The sequence below is a fragment of the Ovis aries genome, chromosome 14 (assembly GCF_016772045.2).
Source record: "Ovis aries strain OAR_USU_Benz2616 breed Rambouillet chromosome 14, ARS-UI_Ramb_v3.0, whole genome shotgun sequence".
NCBI lineage: Eukaryota > Metazoa > Chordata > Mammalia > Artiodactyla > Bovidae > Ovis > Ovis aries.
Window position 1 is genome coordinate 11,041,593 of NC_056067.1, and position 23,345 is coordinate 11,064,937.

The following is a 23,345-nucleotide window of genomic DNA, read 5'->3' on the forward strand; positions in this document are numbered from 1 at the left end:
TCTGCTTCCAGTGGGTCCTATGGGTGCTGCGTGCTGCCCCCAGCCCATGAGCAGCATCTGTGCAGTCCCTCCCCAGCTGAGCCTTGGGTGGGCTGTCCCCCACCCCCACCCCCAATCACATGGGCAGCAGGCGCTAACTGAGCCCTCCTCTGGGTGCGCCCCTGGGCCCAGGAGCAGGGACCCGGGACCCATCTGCTGCTTGCCCGGTATTTGTGGAGCACCTGGGACGTGCCAGCGCTGCACTGATAGCAGGCCGTGCCTGCAGAGACGGATGATGACCCCGGTGCATCCACACGGGGGCTCCAGGGAGGAGCGAGTGGATGGGGAGGGTGGTGTCTGGGGGAGGCCCCGGGCAGAGGGAGCAGGCAGAGCTGAGGCTGGGGAGGGCTTCGAGGGGGCTCGGGCTGGGCCGCAGGTGCGTGGGTATCCTTGGAGGGTTGGGCAGGCGCAGGCGTGCCCCTCCGGCCGTGGTGCTTGGGATGGGGATCAGAAGCAGGGGGGCCTAGCAAGGGAGGAGAGGAGAGAAAGGCCAAGGGGTCCCCTCCTCCTAGGATGGGGTGAGCTGAGCAGGGCCAGAGAATTGGGAATGGGGGACACCCTGGGCCCTGGCTGCCTGCAGCCCAGTGCCCCTCACTCGGGGGCACAGTCCCCGGCCGTGTCTAACAGCTCGGTGGCGGCTGTGGCCTGTGGCCCGTGTGTACAGGAGGGCCCTCTCCCTCCTATGTCCTGGTTCCCACATGGGTTGCCGGTTGGCTCAGGGCTCCCTGGGGCATCTGGGGCATCTTTCTGCTTGCCCGGCGCCCCTGACGTGTGGGGAGCTGACCCCTGGGTGGCAACCAGGCCCAGAGAGAGCTGGCTGTCTCTGACCTTGAGAGCTGCACCTGCCCTGCAGAGCCTGTGGGTGCCAGGTGGGCCTCACCAGCGCACCAGCGCGCCTTGCTCCTCAAAAGTAGCTTCTCACTGGGGATGCCGGGATCTTTGTGTTTGATCTGAAAATAAGCTGTGTGACCCTTTAAAGGGTTTGCCGCTGCCCAGACAGGCCTGTGCAGGGATCTCCTCTGTCCTGCCGCAGAGGGTCCCTCATCCCATCCCACGAACCTAGAGGATGCCTGCCGTTCAAGTTCTGTCTCTCAGGTGGAGCCTTGCCCGTCTCACCTCACTGGTGTTTTCCAAGAGTTCCCACAATAGCAGCGTCATCAGTAATGGCTTACCTCGTCCTTAGGAAACGCCACCTCTGTTCTCAGGGCCCCAGCCCTATTAACTCATTTAGTACACTCAAAAAGTGTCTGAGGCAGATAGTTTTATATCCTGTTTATAAAACGGAGGCCCAGAGACCTTCGGTAACTTGCTTGAGGTTGCCCAGCTTGGAAGTGGCCAGGCCAGGATTCGAGCCCAGGCGGTTTCCAGGTATCAAGCCATAAATGCTGTGCCCGCTGCCTCCCCGTGGTGACGCCCACTTGGGCTTCTCCTCGGAGGACTCTGTCCCGGGCCAGCAGTGACATAGGACCTGAGGATGCCTGTGCTGACGCTGGACTCAGGTCACACTGGTGCCTCCCTCAGGCTCTGTGCCGGGAGCAGGACACGGCGAGGATCCAGGTAGACACCTGCACCCACCTGTGTGGAGGAGGGGCCGTCTGACAGCACTGCACGGGTGATGGGAGGTCAGCGCAGCGGTGATGCACAGCAAGAAGGCAAACGCAGCCAGGACAGAGGATAGAGAGCTGGGGCTGATGTCAGCAGGGCAGGCAGGGGAGGGACTGAAGAAGACCAGAAGTGGCCGTGACCTTGAGCAGAGGCCGGCAGGAAGTCAGTGAGTGGGCCTGTGACACCCACCCGGGGAGGGTGCCCCAGTGAGCCGGGGCGGCCTGTGCCAAGGTAACGGGGCAAGCCTTTCCCTCAGCGCCTTCCCAGTAAACCTGGTTTCACATTCCAAATTTTTAGTTTCCTAGGGCTGCCATAGCAAATTACGTCAAATTAGATGTCTTAAGGGGGCTTCCCAGGTGGCCCTCGTGTTAAAGCATCCGTCTGCAATGCAGGTATGACATGAGACATGGGTTTGATCCCTGGGACGGGAAGATCCCCTGGAGGAGGGCATGGCAACCCACTCCAATATTCCTGCCTGGAGAACCCCATGGACAGAGGAGCAGAGGAGCCTGGCATGCTGCAGTCCATAGTGTTGGACACAGTCGGACATGACTGAAGGGACTGAGCGCACACAGGTGTCTTAAAACAACAGAAGTTTTGTTCCGTCTCAGTTCTGGAGGCCAGAAGTTTGAGATCAAGGTGACGGCTGGGCCGTGCTCCTCCAAAGGCTCTAGGGATGGGTCCTTGCCCACCTCTCCCAGCTTCTCGGTGTCTCTCGGATGTCAACACACCCTTCCTGTCTCTGCTGTCACACAGCCATCTTCTTACAAGGACACCAGGCTTGTTGGATCTGGGGCCTCCCCCGTCCAGGATGACCTCATCCTAACTAATGATGTCTGCAAAGACCCTGTTTCCAAGTAGGGTCACATCCTGAGGTTCTGGGTGGTCATGAAGTTACAGGGGACACTCTTTGCCCCAACTACAGACGGATTGCTGGAAGGAGCTTTGGGGCTTACCAGGCAAGACCCTCACATCCGATGAGCCCAAGAGCCCTGTGACTCAGGGGCGGCCCTGCCCGCAGTGAGGAGGTGGCTGGCGGGTGGGCCCTGTGCCCAATCCATTGTGCTGCCTGAAAACAGGGCTGGATGGCAGGGAGGTGACCGCAGGGTGAGTGGGCACAACCTTGACCTGGCCTGGCTCCCGAAGTTTCTAGGTCAGGCCAGCAGCCCTCCCCTGGTTGTGAGCACGCCAGGCTCTTTCTGGCGCTACGTTATTTAGAGCAAGGGCAGTGCTGGCGTTGTGTGGCCCTATTGGGGTGAGGAGGGAGAGGAGGGAAGGCCTGGAATGGCAGTGTCCCTTCCCCCAGAGCTCTTGGGAGATCCTCTCCCACATGTCCCGAGGCAGGGGAATTCCATCAGGAGAGGAGGGGCCTTGGACCTGGAGCCCAGGCCCCCAGGCAAGTTGCTCAGACCTTCGGGGCTTCTGGGCCCTTTGCTCTTAGACAAGGGCTGACAAAAGACATCCCGGTCTCCCTGGGTTTTGAGACTCGAATGAGAATGTGCTTTGAAATCTGTAAACTGGTGAGGGATGTTAAGACCTCATCATAGCCTCCGGGAGGCTGGGAGAAAAAGAGAGGCCGAGTCTGTGACCCCAGGGGACAGCTGGCCCTGCTGGAAAGGACACTGGAGCCAGGAAACCTGGGGGTAATTCGTCCAACGTCCCTGAGTCTCTGATTCCTCATTTGTCAGAAGCCACGGCCAGCACCTGCCTCCGAGCATCAGCAGGCAGCCCCAGCGAATCGATCGTTCTCGAGGCCAGAATTGGCTTCCCCGGCTCACGGTGGGGCCAGATGCTTGTACGTGCGGGGGAGTCAGGGCACTGCCCAGGGCAGGGGTCTCCTGCTTCATTTCCCTGGGGGCCGGGCCCGCGGTGGCAGTGACTTGACCCTGCTCCCCAGAGGTGAAAGGTCCCCACTTTGCAGCCAGCGGTAATTCCCAGAACCATCCATCTCCCGGCGCCCTGCGCCTTCAGGTGCCATTGTCGTCGAGATGAGCGATGGGCGTCTCTCTCACGGGCCCGGGGATGGAGGGGAGAAGAATTGCTACAACAGGTCTAAGCCTCATGAGTGATGATGTTTGCATCACTGCCGTCCGGGGGCCGCCAGGACCAACAGTGCCAGGGCCGAGACTTAACCGAAAGCAGGAGAATGAATACCGCGCAAAGCTTCCAAAGAAGGAAGGGTCATGGCTCCCGGGAGACCACCGAAGGGCACGCCCGGGAGAGAGTGGGGACAGGAAGGCCAGGCCCTGGGATATGTCTGTGAGTCTTCAGCCAGGCCAGCCCCACAGCTGATGAAGGGCTGGCGAAGGACAGCCCAAAGGCAGAAATAGAATTGGGGAGAAATTGACTCATTTGGGGTTGGGAGCTGGAACCGTGCTGTCAGTGGCAAATAGCAGCGGCAGGACTGAAAGATTCAAAGCCTGTAATTCCAAGGCAGGTTCCCTGGAGTGCAGGTGAGGCTGGCTGCGGGAGGGGGCGGGGCTGGGAGAGGGAGGGGCTGGAGCGCAGAGGGGCTTCGCCAAATGTCCCTGCCCACCCCCCTCACCCCTGCCACTGGTTGTCCCCAGAGGCCCGCCAGTGGAGTGTTTCATGGCCCGCTTTGTGTCTGCTTTTTTCTAGTCCCACTGAGCTGTCACTTAGCATTGCTCCTTGAGGACCTGGGTGCTCTGCTGAGCTTGGGTCTGGTCTTACCCCCCTTCCTCCTCAACCTTTCCTTTACATCAGCAAACAGATGGCAGCGGGGACTTGGGATCCCCACATGTGTGTGTCAGAAGCCATGTGCCCTGAGTCAGAGGCTTCCGCCTTGGGGCCTTGGTTTCCTCCTCTGTAAAGTGGGGCTGAGGATCCAGCCGTAGGGTCGTGAACGGTCAGAACACGTGAGACTGCGTGCCTGAGTTCCGCCCAGCGCGGGCGCCCTGCCCCCAGGAGGCACCTGGGTGCTACTTTCCGTCACTGTCCCTCATGTGACTGTGTTTCTTCTCCTGATGCAAGAGTCAGGCACCGTGAGCCTGGCCCCACTCAGCTGGGCGGCAGTGTGGGGCGGTGGGTAGCGCCTCCTCGGCTTGCTTACACCTGAATCCCAGCTGCAGAGACCCGCCCTCCAAGTAGGGTTCCAGCAGCAAGCTGGGTTTGCACGAGATCACTGCCCACAGCTGACTCGGGGTCTTAGGGTCAGGGAACCCCAGGATTGGACACACTGCTGTCCTCAGTGTCGGCCCGGTGCCCACGTGGTCTCAGCACCCAGCGTGGGTGTTTTTGGTCCTCATGGCCTCCCTGTGAGGGTGGTGCTCTGGTTATCCCCATTTTTCAGGTGGGGAAATGGAGGCCCAGGGAGCTGCTGTGGCTTTGCCTGAAGTCTCCCTCTGGGGGGTGGGTGATCCAGGCTGTGGGACTCATGCCCCGCCTGCTCTGCCTCTGCTGCCCACCTTGCAGGGCGGGGCAGGGGTACCTGGGCCCGGAATCCAAGGACTGGTGGAGCAGGGGCAGCGCTGGTGGGTAGATGATGGGAGCCAGAAGCACACAGTGCTGCCCGTTCCAGGGCGCCCCAGCCCTGCACGCCAGTGCCCTGACCTGCTGCTTGCCGACTGTTTCCTCATTCCCGTCACCAGCGTGCATGCACACCCAGGGACACACATGCACACAGAAACATGCATCCACACACGCACATGCACGCGCAGGCATATACACGTGCAACTGTGTGCTCACAGACACATACACATGCAGTGCACCTGCACACGTGCTACCTGCACACACACGCATCACATGCAGACGTGGCGCACGCATTACACCTGCGTGTGCGTGCACACTGTGTGCACATACGTGTACAGCACCGACGGGACGCACACACTACACCCACGTGCATGCACACACACGCATCACACAGCTGACACGTGCCACACCCACACACACACACTACATGCACACGTGTATCACACAGCTGACACGTGCCACACCCACACCCACATACACACTACATGCACACACACGCACACTACATGCACACGTGTATCACACAGATGTGACACACTCACATGCATGTGCATACGCATGCACACTCCACATGCATACATGTATCACACAGCTGTGCTACACATACTACACCCGTGAGTGTGCACATACACACTACACTCGCACGCATGTATCACACAGCTGTGACATGTGCCTGCATGCACACACACACACTACATGTACACACACATATCACACAGAGATATGACACATGTACTGTACCCGTGCACACACGCACACACACCCAAATGCACACATCATACACAGGTGTGACACATGTGCTACACCTGTGAGGACACACTGCACACATACACGCATCACACAGAGACATGACACATGTATACATCTGTGCATACACACATACATACACACGTGGCATACACAGGTGTGACACATGTACTACACCTGTGAGGACACAGGCACACTACATGCACATACACGCGTCACACAGATGTTACACACAAACTACACCTGCACACATACACACCGCACCGCATACATATATCACACACGTGACGCATGTACCACACCTGTGCACACATACATACACACTACACACATGCACACATCACACAGATGTGACACGGCTACACACATACACACTACACGCACATGCACATGTCACACAGATGTGACGTGTGTAGGCACATGGACATGGGCTCCAAGGGCGAGGGCATGGCTGTGCCAGGTTCCCAGGCTCCACTGGCGGGAAGCGCTGTCCCCACCCCTCTGCCTGTTCATGACAGGGAGGATGCCCATGGCAGGGAGGCCGGCCTCACAGGGCGAGGTGCTCTGCGGGACGCTTCTACCTTGTCCTTTCAACCCGGCTGTCCCGCTGACAGCAGTGAGGTGTGGCAGAAATAGCAGCAGGATTCTGCAGCAGTGACAGCGGTGGTGACGGCCAGAGCCCCACAGAGCCTGCAACTTTGGTCTTCCTGGGCTCGGGGCAGCCAAGGAGAGGGGCCCTGCCGCTGGCTGGGGTGCCGGAGGACCTGATCAGGGTCTTGCGTGTGTGGGGCAGCAGGGTCAGTGTGGTCTGTGCACCTGCCTTACTTGCAAAAGAGCAGGAGAAAGCAGACAGTGGCTTGAGCAATCGGAAGCCTGACGCTGGGGGAAGGTGGACGGTCTGGCAGCGTGCAGTGACCTGCACCTGGTTGGAGGGGCGTGGAAGGCACGGCTTTTCTGAAAGGAGCTGAGGTCCCATGGGCTGGGCCAGGGGAGGTCCTGCAAGGCTTTGAGCAGCGTAGGAAGCCCCTGTGCAAGCCTAGCATACCAGTGAGGCAGGGAAATGCTGGACTGCAGCTCCTGAGAGGTGGGCCTGGCCACGTGAGGTGGGCAGAGCGAAGGTAGGGTAAGCCAAGCGCAGAGCATCAGCTGACGTCTCAGAGCGATCTTCACATAGGTGAGGAAATAACTTTAAAAGTGTGACTTAATGTGAATGTACATAATATCACTGAACTGTGCACTTAAAGAGCTTCCCGGGTGGCTCAGTGGGTAAAGAACCTACCTGCTTTACAGCAAACACCGAAGATATGGGTTCTGTCCCTGAGCTGGGAAGTTCCCCTCGAAAAAGACACTGCAACCCACTGCAGTATTCTTGCCTGGAGAATCCCATGGACAGGGGAGCCTGGCGGGCTACAGTTCATGGGGTCACAAAGAGCCGGACACGACTGAAGCAAATGAGCACAGTGCACTTAAAAATGGTTAAGGTGGTGAATATTTATGTTGTGTGTTTTACCACAATTGAAACTGATTTTTAAAAAGTTCACCTATACATATGTTTGAAGCCACCTCTCCCCCATACCACATTGTACGTGCTAAGTCAGCTCCCAAATGTTATAAAATGATAACATGCGTTGCTGGCACAGTTGTGATGAAACGGACAGATGGTTGGAGCCTGGCAGCCTGTGGACAGCGAGAGCCCTTTTGGAGAAGCAGAAGGGCAGGTCGTAGCGAGATCCACAGAGATGCTTCTTTACTCAGATCCCAGAAGTCCCATGCTGGGATATGTTCTAAGGAAGTCAGACAAACAAGCAACAAAGCAAGAAACGTGAAGATACACACCCTTCCGTGAAAAACTGGGACCACCCTCAGTAGCCCCCATAGTGAGCTCTGACATCAGCATGGCAGAGTATTAGGGCGTCCTCAGGGTGATAATCTTAGAGCCTAGATAATAAACAACAGGCTGCCAGGTGCTCAGAGGGGTCTAGAAGCAGTTTGTTCTTTTTCTCCTCCTGTCCTTCTGGAGATGGGAAAAACAAATGCGGATGTGTTTTGTAGTTCCCGTGGATTCCCTGAAAACCTCCAGAGAAGTGATAAACAGATCTTTGCATCCTGGTGCTGGCTAATTTGTTTTCAATAGGTTTCAATCAATTACGTGGGGTCCTCAGGAAGGGGAAGTGCACCAGTAATTGGCTAAAATAAATCACTCGGCACTTCAAAAGCAGCTCTCCACTGAGAGGCAGCAGCCCAGCCTTCGATTCTTAATAAACTGGCGTGTTTGTCCCCCACCGCCTGGGTCCCTGAGCTCCATGGGAACCGCACACCCAGAGCCCAGGAGGAGGGCGCGTGCGACAGTGATGGATTTGGCCACCCCGCAGAGGTCACCGAGCCTGGCGTGCTCCTCTCCGGTGTGCCTGCGGGAGTGTCTGGACCAACAGCGATCTCTATTCCCTCGCGTTCTGGGGGACAGGAGTCTGAGACCAACCTGTCCATGGGGCTGCGCTCCCTCTGATGGTGCCGGGGGAACCCTCCCTCATCTCTCCCAGCCTCTGGCCTTGCTGGCCATCCTCAGTGCTCGTGGCTTGCGGCCGCATCCCTCCCGTGGCCGTCTCTGTCTTCAGCTGGCTTCCTCCTTGTATGTGTCTCTGAGTCTCTTCTCTTCCTTTAAGGACCCCCGGTCGTCCTGGTGGAGAGCCCACCCTACTCCAGTGTGGCCTCCTCTTAGCATCCATTTTCATTGCATCCTCAGACTTGTTCCAATAGGGAGCCATTCAGAGGTACTGGAATCAGGGTTTCATTGTATCTTTAGGCAGGGACACAACTAAGTGTACACACCTGCTTCTGGTTGAGGGGCTGGGGGGCGAGCTGCCCGCTGACGGATGCTGTCCCCTCTACATGTGGTTTGGAATGGGTGTCTGTCCCCGACTTGGGGCCCTGCGTGCCTCATCTTCTCCTTTAACGGCTGTCTTACTGCCCGTGGGTCACAGGCAGCTTCCCTCTCTCTGAGCGTCGGGCATTCCTCCTCCAGCTTCTGTGGCATCTCAGGCTCAGGGGTGACCTCGAGCGTAGATGGCACAGTCAGGACGGTGGACCTCCCAGACCTCGGCTCCAGGCAGAGGAGGTCCAGGAGCGTGGGCTGGGCAGGTGTTCATGGATCAGGGAGGGCCCGCATCCCACTGGAGTCGTCCACGGGCCCTTCCTTGAAGCTTAAGCAAGATCAGCCTGGGACAGAGACACGTGGTGGCCTCGGAGGAACGGGAGGTGTTGTGATAAAGGGCCGTCCATTCCCACACCAGGCAGGAGTGAATCCTCACGGAGGGCAGAGCACAAGCTGGGGCACACCCCCACAGGGTGACCTCAGGCAGGATGCAGGGGTGGGTGATGGGGCAAGGGTCAGGGGAAGCTCCTCCCCTCCAAGGAGGGGACAGGGAGGGAAACCACGTTGGCATCTGGGGGGAGGGAACCGCAAGCGCAAAGGCCCCGAGTTCACCTGGCCTGAGCAGAACGGCGCGGCATGGAGGCCACGGAGCCAGGACCCTATCCTCCCGCCACTTCCTGTGGCTTCTGGGGGTCTCTCCCTTGGATTTGTCATCACATGGCCTGCCGGGTTGGCCCCAGGGGAGGAGGTGGCAGCCCACAGCGGGGAAGGGCGAAGGCAGGTGTGGCCCCTCCCGCCTCGCCACCCGGCCTCCGCCTCTGCTGCGCACAAATCACGGCTGCCTAATGAAGTACCTTGCTCCTTGAAAGAACTCCAGGGCCCCTTGCTCTAAGCCGGGTCAGAGCCCCCGCGAAATTACAGCTGTAAGACACGGCGGGGGGAGCGGGCCCTCGCCCTGCCTGTAATTACGGACCTCGGAGCGCTGATTGCCGCAGTCCAATTAATTAAACACGGCAGCGACCCAAATTATGATCCCTCGCCTCGTACGGAGCAGTATTTTTAACCTTAACTGTCGCGGCTGAGCTTAAATTTCCTATCTGGACAGAAGTGTCACCCGCGGGAGAAGGAGTGGTGTTGAACTGAACCTCGCCGGTGACAGACCCTGTAATTAGAAACTGTAGTGTCCCCGAGACCGGTCTTTAAAACTGTCAGAAGCCAAACGGCCGTCATTTGATACAAGACTGTCATTACCCGTGAACCTATTAGCTGCAGGTAAATAACATATTATGCTGGGGACAGAAAGCAGGCAGGTTGGGGCGCTCACTGACGCTTAATTAGGGCCAGCCGTGTTGGAGACGGATGGCCACCTTCTCGCTCCCCTTCGTCAGGAGGGAGGGAGCCCAGGCTGCTGACCGTGCAGAAAAGGCCGCTTCCCTCATCCATGCCGCCTCTGCCTCCCGCTGCCCTGTCCTCCTCGCTCTTCCAGACCAAGGTGGATACTGATCCCATGGGGTGGGAGGACGCAGACCTGACCCATGCACACCCCTGGGCTGAAGGGCGATGGTGGCGTGGACCCCCGGCTGGCAGAGGCCATCTGAGCGGGGGTGGAGGGGTGGACTGTCCCGGGGAGCTGGGATCGATCTGCACACTGAGAGCCGCACTGTACAGTTTGAGAAGGCCGCCCCGCCCGGGCGCACTCAAGCCTCGCGATCCTCCGCCTTCTCTCCCCTCACGCTCTGCGGTGGATCTGGAAAGGCCTTCTGAGGCCCGGTTTCCCAGAGAGCAGAGTGAGGACCAGCCCCGACCACAGAGCAGTCACGGGCAGCGCGTGGATTCCCAGCTCCAAACTTCCGTTCTCCGGTGTGCTTAGCGGGCGGAGCTACCCATGGAGTGGCGGTGTCGTGGGTGTCTGGGTGAATCTGCAAGTGATTCTGTTTAGACACCATATTAGGTAGATGGCTCTGCGAGCCACCTGGGGCTGCAGGTATCCGAAGGCCTGACTCGACTGGCTTACATCTCCAGGGACCCTAGTGTCCCAGAGCAAGGGGTGCAGAGAAGGAGGTGGGCTCTGCCCCTGAGTGGACGTTGTGCTTGGCCTATTTGTCGGATGAACGGATTTAGAACGAAGGTCTGAAAACAAGTTACAGCTGTACAGTTGCCAGACAGAGAATTCCGTCTTGCCCAGCCATCCGCCACCAGCACACATGCTCGCACGCAGTCACACACACAGGAGCTCCCATGTGTACCTCCTACAGCACACACACGCCCACTCCCCCATGTATGCGTGCACACACACCCCATGCACACAGAAGCGCCCCACTTACACACTTGTACACACACACCCCCCACATGCACCTGTTTACACCCGTATCCACATGCACTTACACGTGTGAACACACACGGGCACCCAAACAACATGGGCCCTCCCCATGCCTTCTCCAGGTTGGAACCTGGTTTTTTGAATGTTTGCTCTGCACCCCCTCCACCCCCGTAGCTGTGTCTGGAAGGGCTCACCAGGCACTCGCTGTTGGAGTCCCGGCCTGCACCTAGCAGAGTGGCCGCGTGTGTCACCGGGTGAGGGGCACCCAGAGGCAGGGCTGGTGCCCGAGCACAAGGTGACGGGCAGACCGAGGACAGGCTTCTCTGCCCCCTCGAGTTGGTGTCACCTGGGCCTTCGTGTCACTTGTCCCTGGGGCCCAGGAGGGATGTGGGACCCAGCAGGGGAAGGAAGGAGGGTTATTCCAGGAAAAGGGGACGAGACCAGCACGGGGAGGAGCTGGAGAGGGCAGGGCCGTGGGGCTTCGGGAGACTGGAGTAGCCAGTGTGGCATGAGGCTGGCCCAGATGGGAAAGGCCTGGAACATCCTCCTATGAGGTCACGTGTTTCTTGTGGAGGTAATCCACGTCGATGCGGGTTTGATCCTGGGGGTGGTGCCGCGTAGCGACACCGATGGCGACAGCTGGCTCGTATCAGCCGTGTGCTGAGCGCTGTGCTGAGCGCCCAGCGTGGTGTCGCCCAGCCGCCATTCATTCATTCATCCGTCTTCCCTTTCCTTCCCTTCAGCTGCTCAGGCAGCTCCTGCTCCTTGCTTGGGGAGGCAGCACAGACAGCGCCTTGGGGTAGCTTGCCTTTGCTCCCTGGGGTCTGACAGCTTGGGGGTGCAGGGTGGCAGCGAAAGCCCCTCTCCTGCTTCCTGACCTCCCCATGTACCCGTTTCCCAAGCCAACAACCCCTTTCGTCCCAAGTCCTAGATAGATCTGCACACGCGCCGTCCCCACACCTGGAGTCCCCAGCTCTGCTGGCCCGCAGCCCCTTCTTCCGTCCCCCCCACCGCCCCCCGGGTATGTGTAGAGGCTGCAGTTTCTCAGGAGCGTGTCGTGGTGACATATTTGGTGGGCCCGGCCGCCTGGCTGGGAGAATCCATCAACCGGCGTCCTCGACGCTCGCCTGCCCCAGCCCTGTTTTAATTTGCCAGTCTGTGGGCTCCCGTACACGTATTCATCTATATTTGTGTCAGGCGAGATTGCCTTTGTCCTCCTCTGCCTGCTAATAAATCCCTCCATAGGTCTCAGCCTCGGCACTCGGCTCCCTAGGTGTCCGGTTTGGAAATCGAGTTGGGGGGTGTAGTGACTCTGAGGGAAAATGATCCCATGAAGCCAAACCTGGCCGCTTCTCTCCCCACAGGACCCCCTGCCTTGGAGGGGACCGGGCTGACCACAGGGCTCCCCGGCTCCCCAGAGGGGTGCTCGGGTGCCTAGCATCAGGCGCAGCTGCTCAGACAGTGTGTATTTTCTCATGGTTATGGAGACTGGAAGTCCAGATGCAGGCGTTGGCAGTTTGGCGTGAGGACAGCTGCCTTCTCCCTGTATCCTCACTGGCCGCCCCCTCTGTGTATGTCTGGTTCTAACCTCCTCTTCATATAGGACACCAGTCATATTGGACAAGCTCCCCTGCCCCCGTTCCATGACCTCATTTTAACCTGACCACCTCTTGAAAGACCCTGTCTGTCCAGAGAGTCATGTTCTGTGGTGCTGGGGGCTAGGACTGCAGTACAGGGATTTTAGCGGCCACCATTCAGCCCATGACACGTGAAATTTCTCCTTTTCAGTTATCTGTAAAGTATGCTGGTCATCAGAAAAGTACACATAAGTGCCCAGTCATGTGTGTTTACCACTGAACTCACCAGGTAACCAGCCCCCAGGAAAGAAATGGGGTGTGAACAGTCCCAGAAGCCCCCCTCAGCATCCCCCCCCCACCCCAGTCAGCCACTGTCCTCCTGGGAAAGCCACTGCCCCGACATCTAAGCCCATGGAGTCATTTTTTAGATCAGATGATGCTCCAAAGTGACATATTCTGAGTGGCTTCTGTACCACAGAGGGCGGGGGAAATGAAGGAGAAGCAGAAACAGCGCCTGGAGGCAGGGACAGGCCATCCAGGGGCTTTGCAGCTGGGCTGCCTGTGGGAGCAGGCTTGGTCCAGCTGTCGCCGTGACCGTGGGCCTCGAGGTAGGACTGGTCAGCTGCTGAGGCGCCCGGCCGCTGCCTCACAGACGCGGGACAACAGTTGTTCAGAAACTTCGGCCAGAGGGAAGGGGATTGCCTTGTGAGCTAGAAGTGCTGATGAGAGTTGGTGTCTTGATCTGTTTTACCCACAGTGGAATCCACAGGAGCTTTATAGCACTTTTTTTCACCTGTGTCCCGGTGCCCCTGAACTTGACATTCAGAGGAGCAGCTTGTAAACGTCTCGCATCACGTCCTCTGGGCTGTATCAGGTGCGCGGCGGCTCTGTGCCCTCTGACTGTGTGTCTGACAGCCAACGGCAGCTCCCCGGGTAACCGAGTGCTGGCTAGGCTGGGACACTTTAGATATGACCATAGGGATGGGAGTTCCTGGAGGTGGACGACAGCAGGGGTGGCAGAGGAGAGACTGGAACCGCTATCCGAGGAGGGGTGGGGTGACCTGAGCAGAAGAGGCTGGCCTGGGGAGGGTGCAGTGCAGACACAGGCTGGACCACGCATGGACGGGGAATGCAGCCTGTCAACGGGATGGGAGCCAGGTTCCCAGGTTTGCACAAGTGCACATGGAGACAAAGGCAGCTAGGAGGGTTAGATCTGGGCCGGGGACGAGAGCCAGACTTCAGGAAGAAGTAGCTGGCGTTCTGGCCTTCCCAGGTGGCACAGTGGTAAAGAATCTGCCTGCTAATGCGGGAGATACAAGAGACGGGAGTTAGATCCCTGGACGGAGAATATCCCCTGGAGAAGGAAATGGCAACACACTCCAGTACTCTTGCCTGGAAAAGCCCCATGGACAGAGGGTCCTGCCGGGCTACAGTCCACAGGGTCACACAGAGTCGGACAGGGCCAAGCACGCACAGCAGGCATTCTGGTTTTGGGGAGGTCATGTTGGTGGTGGTCTCTGAAGGCTCCGAGCCCCCTTTCCAAGTCAGCTCCTGAGGTTGCGTGGGCCTCACTCAGAGCTGCAGGGTGGTGGCTGGCCAGGGGACTCTATGTCTTGTTCATCTGAGGAGCTCAGTGCTCCAGACACAGGCTCTGCTGCCCAAGGATCTCCAGGCCAACTGCCGCTGGGAGAGGCTGCCTCCCCGGCCACCCACCTGAAGGACACCTTGGTTCCAGACCCCTGAGTCCTGCAGCCACAGGTCTGGACTCCCTGGCCTGGCTTGCCTAGGCCACCACCTGCCCTTGGCTCCCCTGGCAATGGGTGGGCGCCTGATCGCTGTAGAGCCCTGTGAAATCGAGACACAGGAAGCTCTGTAAAAGGTGCAATGGCAGCAAGCTGGCCAGGCCGTGGGAGGAGGGGCCCACCACTCAGCTCCAACAGTGTGCCGGAGCTCGCTCACGGGGGCGTGGGAGCGCCCCTTCCTCCCCCAACCGGAGGGTGCGGGAGGCTCAGAGGTGTTTGGATCGCCCCCCCCACACCAGCCCCCACGTCCCATCACCCCTCCTGATCTCTGCGTCCCCTGCAGACGGTCTCCCTGACAGAACCTGACAAGAGCCATTTCCAAGATGGATTGATTCAATTTAGCACAAATTTTTGCTGGATTTGGTGACGTATGGCTCCCTGTTGGAACCGCATCGAATGTGACTCCAAAGAGAGAGGGTTTATTAGGCCAGGCGGCGCCGAGCAGGTGAGGCCCGGGGAACGGGTGCCTGCAGCGTCCTGTGCACTTGCCCTGGGGTGCCCTGCGGCCCCCACCTGCCCCTCCCTGCCCTCCCATCACTGGGGGCCACTTGGCCAAGCTCGGAGGGAAATGCCTTGTGAGCCCGGCTTGCGTGTACCCCAGGGGCCGCATTTCCATTTTATTCCCAGAAGCGAAGTTTTGCTGCTGCTGAGGACCCCACCGCAGGAAACCCAGAGCTAAAGACTTCTTCCCTCTGGGCTAATAAATTCTTAATGGAGGCTGCGGCTCCAGAAGGCACAGCGCTGCCCCCAGCTCACCCCCAGCCTGGGACCAGGCCCCGTGTGTGTGTGTGTGTGTGTGTGTGTGTGTGTGTGCGCGCGTGCGTGCGTGCTTGCATGTGCATGTGTGTACGTGTGTGTGCGTGTGTGTGGTGTGTGCACATGTGTGCCTGTGTGTGTGGTACGTGTGTGTGTGTGAATGCGCGTGTGTGGTACATGTGCGTGTGTGTGAATGCGCGTGCACATGTGTGTGCGCATGTGTGACTTCCCCTTCGTGTCTGCGATAGGCTGCAGTGCCCCCCCAAAGACATTGCGTCCCAACACCTGGAACTGTCCATGTGACCTGATGAGGGAAAGGGGCTTTTGCAGGTGCAGTTAGGTTAAGGCGTGTGCACTGTGGTTAGCGGGATTCCCCAGGTGCACGTGCAGCGCAGTCCTGAGAGAAGATCTGACACGGAGGAGGCCACGTGACCACAGAGAGCCCCCTGGAGCCGGGGTGTGCCGGCTGCCCCCAGGGTCTGGAAGGGCCAGAGTCCCTCCAGGACTCTGAGTCTGGGGCCCTTTGTGCCAGGCCTGCTGGCTCCGGCTGGTTTTGAGGGTGGGAGTCAGGGCAAGGGTAGGTGGCAGAGGAGAAAGAAGATCCCAGCATGAGGTGACTCTGGGGAGCCCCATCCCTTGTGTCCACAGTCTGGTTCAGCCCATGTAGGAAGTGTTATACCTCAGCCTTGGGGTCCCCCTGGTGTGCAGGAGGGTCCCCTCAAAACTCAACCTGGGCCTCAAGCCACATTTCTTGGAGTTGTGACCCCAGCGAACAGAACGAGTGACCAGGGTGGAGGAGATGATGGGCCGGACAGCCAAGGGAAGGCTCCAGGGCCACAGGGCAGCGTCCAGCAACGTGGCCTGTGTCCGCCGGGAGGGCCCCCAGACCCTCCCCACTCCGAAAGACGCAGGCAGCCCGGGGACGGTTCCCACGTCCTGGCAACCACCGTTTGTCGGTGTGGCTGGAACCCCAAGCTTCAAAGTGCCAGCGTGCTAATCCAGCCCCCTTCCAGTATTTTTTCAGGGGCCTGCTTTTGAAACGTGTGGTGTTTCTCCCTTTCTTTTGAGGCAAATGGCTGATTGATTGCCTTTCATCTCCTACTTTGAGTAGCTGTAAGAGCTACTTTATATAAACATCAATTACCGGCACGTAATAAATTAAGGGTCCCTCGCACGGCACGCATTAGAGTCCGGCCCGATATCAAAGCGCCCCCATCACCCAGCAACGGGAGGGTGGGGGCTGATGAGCCGCACGAGGCTGGTGGAGATGCTGGTTTAATTGCAGATCTGCAAGAGGGTCGCAGGTGGAGGGACCCCAGCCTCACGTGCTTGTCTCCAGCCTGGCAAGCAGAGGGGCAGTCAGGCAGGTCACTGGTCAGGGCTTTTGAAAGTCTGTCCTGCACTCCTCCAGACCCCAGGTCTCCTTGGGGACCTCTGCAAGCCTTCAAAAACCTCCTCCACTTTGACTTCTGTCTGCTTTGTCCATCACTCTGCCATCTGGTCCACTGGCCCATCGTGGGCAGCTCCTGGGCATCGCCCAGCCGGGACTCTGCCCCACCCTGACTCCTGTCTCCTTGGGACCTGTCCCTCCGTCTCCCCGTCTGCACAGAGAGTGGTTGAAAGTGAAGACCCTAACTCTGCATGGTTTCATGGCCTTCCCCACTCAGCCCCTTTACAGCTGGGGGTCCTCAGGCCACTTACCCTCTCTGTGCCCCGTTTGCTCCTATGTGTAGCGTGGAAGGTCGCTTCGGTCGTGTCTGACTCTGTGCAACCCCATGGACTGCAGCCCGCCAGGCTCCTCTGTCCGTGGGATTCTCCAGGCAAGAATACTGGAGTGGGTTGCCATCCCTTCTCCAGGGGAATCTTCCTGACGCAGGGAATCGAGCCCGCATCTCGTGTCTCCTGCACGGGCAGGCTAGTTCTTCACCATCAGCGCCTCCTGGGAAGCCTTTAGCATGTGTGCGTGCTGTGTGAAGAGGACGGTGTTTGTGAAGCACACCTAGATACTCCAGTTGTCCCCGCCGCTGTGGTTGTCACAGGCCGCAGCCCAAGCTGGGGCTCTTCTTGGCCGCCCATCAGTGCTGAAGCCCCCTGGACCTCCCCCCACAGGAGCCACTTTTCTCTCCCCACCCCTGGCTCCTGCTCCTCAGCCTCAGCACATCCCCGGGCGTCCCCTCGTCTTGATGGTCAGAGTTCTAGAAGGACTTGGAGTACCTCCTGCCTCAGGCTTCAGCCCCCACCCCAGGAAGCAGGACCCTCCCTGCTTGTACCCCCATGGCTCGAGTGCCCTGACAAGTTGCCACCCCTTGAGAGCAGGTTACTCTTAGGGGTTTCCCCACCCCCACCCAGCATCAGCATCCCCTGGACACGTGGTGTGATAAACACCGCTCTGGGGAGAGCCTGAGAACCTGCATTTCTGCTCCCAGGTGACGCTGCTTCCCTGTGGGAACCCCACTTTGAGAACCAACACAGGGTGGACTCCCTAGTGGCCCCTGGGAAACCAGGCTTCCCGGAGTGGTTTCAGGGTGCAATTGGCGGACAGCCCCCTCCCAGATCTTTCCCCCTCCCCGGCTGCTCTCCCCTGCTCCTCCTCTCCCTTGCTCCTCCTCTCCCCTGCTCCTCCTCTCCCCTGCCTGCCTTCTTTACCCTCCCTTGCCCTCCAGTTCAGTCTCAGAGGAGGCCCAAGGACCAGGAGCCCCCAGGGCCTCCCAGGAAACAGGCTCCTGCCTCCTTGGAGCCCCTTCCCCTTCCTGGCATTGCAGGAGTTCTGCCCCCACCCCGCAGAGCAGCTCCTGGAGGAGGGACAGGCCCAGCCCTGGGGGAGCAGCCCTGGGAGCCTGCCCATTGCCCCCGCCTCGGGACACACAATCAGCTTGCCCAGACGCCTCACACTCAGGCGCCCGCCGTGCTCAGAGCTGCTCAGCCCATTGTTCGGGAAAGGGCCTCTCGTTCCAGAAACTCTTATTACGGGATGGAGATTTCTCAAGTCCAGACCACAAGGCCTGGCTGTGAGCGCCACTGCCTCCCCAGTGTTCTGTTCTGGAGCCCCCAGGCAGCCCTGCCAAGCCGCTGCTCTCCCCACCTCCCCCAGCCCTCTGCCCAGGGCTGCCCGAAGGCCTGCAGGGGTCCTGGGGTGGAGGTCAGGGCTGGTGAGTCAGCGACTTGGCAGGGCTGTGTGTATGTGTGCGCATCTGTGTGTGTGCATCTGTGTGTGCACGTGTGTATCTGTGTGTACATGTGTTGTACACACACCTGTGTGCACGCATGTATACACTTACATCTGTGCACACATGCGTTGTACACGTGTACATCTGTGTGCGTGTTTCTTACGCACGTACACCTGTGCATGCATGTGGGCGTGGGCGGTGTGCTGTTTGCATCTGCATGTGTGTGTACATGAGCACACGTGTGTGCACTGGTACACACGTGTACCCGTATTTGTGTTCACATGTGTGGGGTTGTGTGAGGGTTGGGAGGTGTGTGCACGTGCTCCTCCTCGGGGTCCCAGGAGCCCGCCCTCCACTCCCAGGGTGCCTCTGGGTGATGGATGAGCTCTGGTGTTTCCCAGGCAGCATTCCAGCTTTCTGAAGTCACAGTTTCCATCTGCGGGCCTGCCCCTCCTCTGCTCGGCCCCTGTCCCTGTCCCCCAGGGCCTGCTCTCTGGCCTGAGGGTGCCCAGGGAGCAGGGCTTACTGGCCTCAGCCCCCCACGCCCAGCCCACTCTCTCCCGGTCCCTCGCTCAGGCCTCCCGCGGGCTCCCTGCTTGACAGGGTTAAGTAGCGAGCTGGCATTGCTGGGAAGAAACACAACCGCTCCTGCGAGCTCTGCGGCCTCAGGTCACCCTGGAGTCCACTGATGAGATCTGGCAGCAGGCAGGCGGGGTGGGAGCGTGGAGGAGGGCAGCCGCCTCAGAGAGAGGGCCAGCAGCAGCCGCCAGCACATGCCTGTGTTTTCTCGGGGCTCAGGGCTGGGATCTTCTGTGTCTGGGGAGGTCACTTGAGCAGGTGGGGGGCCGAACGTGCCCTCACCTCCTCCCAGGGTGCCCTGTGGATAGCAGTATGGGCCTGGGCTCTGAGGATCCAGCGGTTCAGGGCAGGGGACACATGAACCACAGCACTGCTTTCTGGTGGGGCCCCTGGACCACCCCAAAAACCCAGTGGGAGGGTAGAGTTCCCAGCTCTTGTGCTAAGACTGTAAGTCAGCTTCCTGCCCGGCTAGGTCCATGGCTGGCGGGCGCCCTCCCACCCCTTGCCCACAATACGCCACTCCCCGCCCAGCTTTCTCACCCCTGGGGACACAGGATGGCGGCCTCCAGGGACTGGAGACAGAGAAGGTGGGCGGAAGGAAGGAAACTCTAGCTCCCAACCGCAGGCAAGGCTGGAGAGGGGCTTCAAGCAGAGTGCCAGCCCTGCGGGCAGGTGCCCCGTGGGCATCCCACATCTTCACTCGGGTCCCTCCTCCAGCCAGAGCACCCTCAGAGCAGAGGTCACCAGCCAGCCCCTCTGACCCCTATGGGACCTCAGGCAGGTTCTGTGTTTCCTGTGACGAGGAGGCCGTGAGGGTCCCACCCCTGGGAGTTCAATGGCGCTATGGCTGGGAAGAGTCAGCCAGACTTGGGGCTGGCGGATGGCCCTGGGGCGGTCAGGTGTCCCCTAGATGCTGTTTCCCTGGCTGTGAATTGAGCAGGGTGGGGGTGAGGTGCTGTAAGCCCCCTTTGCCGTCTTTCTGCTGTGATTTGAGGAGCTGCTGTGGGTCCTGGAGGCTCCCTCACTGTAGGGAGGGTGTGGGGTGTCACCTACTTCCTGCTGCTCCTGGCAGGGGGGCAGGGCAGGCTGTGTCCCAGCCTGGAAGTGCAGAGGCGGCCCAGGGTCAGGCTGCTCTGCACACGAGGAGCATCAGATGGGGTCCCTGCTGGTCTAGCCCGGGGGTCTGACAGAAGGAGTCATAGGGGCAGGGGGCGCCTTGGCCCAGTGGCCCAGCCTCCCCGTGCCGGGACTTTGTCATCTGGGAAAGGGGGCCACAGGGCTGGCAGTGACCTAGGAGCCCGGCACGCAGGTGCTTGCAGAGGGTCCCTGGGTGCAGAGCTGCCACCGTTAGCCTCTGTGTTATCTGCCTACCCTCAAGCTGATGCCGGAAGCTTCCCCCACCCTGCTCTGAGGTTTTTGCCCTGAAGCGTTTGTCTGGGGAGAGAAGATAGTTGAACTGCTCCCCCCTTGCCTCCTCCCCCGCCCCCCCCCCACCGCAAATCCCACGCTCCCCGTGAACCCGCCCTCCCTCTCTAAGCCGGCTCCCTCGCCTCCAGCCCCAGCAGCTTTTTCCTCTCTCTCTTTTCTTATTTTTTTTTTTTTTTTTCATCTTGCCAGCAGAGCATCTCCCAGCCGGTCATTCCATTTCATTTCTGGTCTTGGGAGAGTGACATTTACATATTAATATTTTCCGAGGGAGCCCCGCGCGCGGAGCAAGTGTCTGCCTCGTGGCCTCACATAATGTGAGGGAGATAAAGCGCCCGGCTCCTCCATGAATAACGGCAAATGAAAGCCGCGTGGCCGTGAAAGGCCTCGCGTCTGCCCTGTCAGCATGCGGTACATCGGCTCAACAACCGATCGAGCGCCCGCTGCCTCCCGGGGTTTATCTCCACTTACAGGGGACGCGCTCCTTGTGAGGGCCTGTCTCCCGCTCCGCCACCCTGTCACTTCCCCGCCGCCATCCCCAGCCCAGTTCCAGGGCCTGGCTCCCGCCCGCAGGGCCGCGTCAGGTGCCCAGGAGCCGGGGCCAGCGGGTTATCTCTCTCCTGCAGCCCTGTCCCGGGGCCCCGCGTCCCCGGCTGCCGGGACAGCTGCACTTCCGCTGCATGGTGACCCCAAGGAGCTCATGCATCGAGGGGGTGGGGGGGCTTGGGAGCGCCCGGGGGCAGGGGCGGGGGTGACGGTGATCTCCCAGGGTGTGAGGGTCCAGGAGAGAGCCTGAGGGTCTCCAGGCAACAAGGATGCCCACGTGGATTGGGCGAGGTGGCCTCAGGAGAACGGCCGCGATACAGGGACACCGCGGGGACTGCGCTAGGTGCACGTCTGAATCATCTCGTTGGCTGAGCCAGGGATGTGATGTCACTGTTTTCCACCAGCGGGGGTGGGGGGGTGGGAACAGAGGCACGGAGAGGGAAATGGCTTGGCCAAGGCCACACAGCCGTGGAGAGCCCCAGGTGGCCATGTTCAGGGTCCAGGTCTGCCTCGAGCCAACTCCCCCCGCTGTGGAACGGGGACAGGGCAGCTCACCGGGGGAGGTTCAGGGTCGTCCGGAGGCCAGCATGCAGTGTGCAGCACGTGATCTCGGGTGTAGGCCCAGCAGTTGGTGTGTGTTTAGGGCACATTGTCATGAGTGCAAGACTCGCCCCTGGCTGTTTGGGTGGGGGGCACCAAGGAAATGCCCGTCCCGCCCCCCAGCAGCCCAGAGGGTCTCTCTCGCGCCGTCTGTCAGTCTGTTGGTCTTTCCGTCAGTCTTGGGCTGGGCAGAGAGGTGTCTTCACTTCGAGGCGGGGAGGGTCGGGGACTGAGTGTGGGGTCTTGAGCCAGGCCTCCGGGACTAACACGTTTGCAGCGGAAGCTCTGACCTTAGGGCAGCGCCTCTGCCCTGACCAGTGCCAGGAGGCCCCCCCGCCCACTGACTGCAGCCCAGGGATGCTGCCGGAGGGCCTGGAGCAGGGCCAGACCAGGAAGCTGGTTTTCTGTCCAGAGTGAGACTTAAACCCTAAGGACATCCCAGGCTCACCTTCAGGGTTGAGGAACTGGACTTGCCCAAAGTGAGTCTGTGATGCAGCCAGGATCGAGTCCCAGGCCTCCTGCCTTTGGGCCCAGCGCTATCCTCCCTGCCCATCCTCCCCAGGCACCGCGGCCCTTCCTCTTGCCTATGCAGAAGCCCACCCAGGATGGGCCTGTGGGCATCATGAAGCCTGAGTTCCCAGCCCAGCTTTACCTGCTACAAACTCTGGGCATGTTTGGGACCTCTGTGGACCTCGGTTTCTTCTGTGCAGTCATGGCCCGCACACCCCCTTCCTCCTCCAGCGTCCTTCCCTTGCGTTGACGATATGTGTTTGCAGCCATCCTGTCTACACCATCTGCGCGAGTGGGCTGGAGAGGGTTTCCAGCCCCACCCCTGCAGGAGGAGGGGACACTGGCCTTGAGGGCAGGGGGCCTGGCTGTGCACTGGAGTTGCCCGCCCGCCGCATAGAGGCCAGCCTTTCCGTCTCAGTGTTCTGGCCTTGTAAAATCCAGAGCGTGCTGGCGCTCAGCCCAGGGGGTCTTGAAGGGTTTCCACATACTGTTTTAAGATCCTCTGTTAATGAGGGCCCTGGCAGTGCCAAGTGTTTTCGTGTCTGTGTGTGCCAGCCAGAAACCGGGCACTGCTCACGGGAACCGGTGGCTAACAGTGGCAGGAGTGCAGCCCCATGTCCACCTCCCCATTGGTGCCCACTGGGGCCTCCTTCCAACTCTGGGAGCCCTCGTGGGCAGAGGGCCCTGGGCAGGCAGGCCAGGCATGCCCTGCCCTCTCGAGCCTCCCTCTCCCCACCCACAGCCAGGGCTCCCTGAGCTGAGTCCAGGAAGGGGAACCTGCAAGGGTGGATGAGGCAGTGGGCAGCCCCCACGCTAGTGGGGAGACCTTGGGCAGCGCGTCTTCCCCTCCGCGGGGCCCGGGTGAACTGTAGGATCTGCCAGGAAGTGGCTCGTCCATTATCTCTCTCGCCCACACCGTTACAAGCAGCCACAAATGAGAACGCAGTAGGGCGACCCCCTCTCAGAGGCCCCCTCCGAATGTGCCCTCCTGTGCCCTTCACCACACCTGCCCGGGGGCCACGATCAAGAAGGCTCAGGGGGTCAACGGGTGTGAAAGGTTAGTGTGGCCCAAGGCCCGGCACCCTGAGGGGGCAGCCCTCCTCTCCCCACGTGGCACCAACCCCAGCCATCTTGCTTCCTGGGTCAGCAAGTCTCCCTCCCTGCAGGTCCTTGGGGCTCACTCCCCCTGCAGGAGCCCTGAAACTGTGCATCCTGGGGGAGCAGTTCAGGCGTGAGTTGGGCGTCCAGGAGCACTTGCTCGAGGCAGGCTCCGACCTGAGCCCCCCTTGCATGCACGTGTGAGATGACGTC

At 60.0% G+C, this 23,345-nt stretch overlaps 2 protein-coding genes across 10 annotated transcripts in view; both read left to right on the forward strand.

The window, feature by feature from the left end:
* Window positions 1-23,345, forward strand: part of GSE1 (Gse1 coiled-coil protein) — a 393,370-nt gene that overhangs the window by 241,859 nt on the left and 128,166 nt on the right. The gene's annotated exons all lie outside the window — the stretch shown is intronic.
* Window positions 1-23,345, forward strand: part of LOC132657667 (uncharacterized) — a 32,759-nt gene continuing 9,414 nt past the window's right edge. For all 3 annotated transcript variants that reach the window (XM_060397886.1, XM_060397887.1, XM_060397888.1), the window contains exon 1: window positions 1-23,345. This exon is cut by the window's right edge. In XM_060397886.1, coding sequence (XP_060253869.1) covers window positions 20-988 — 969 coding nt within the window. In that variant the 5' untranslated portion in view covers window positions 1-19 and the 3' untranslated portion in view covers window positions 989-23,345.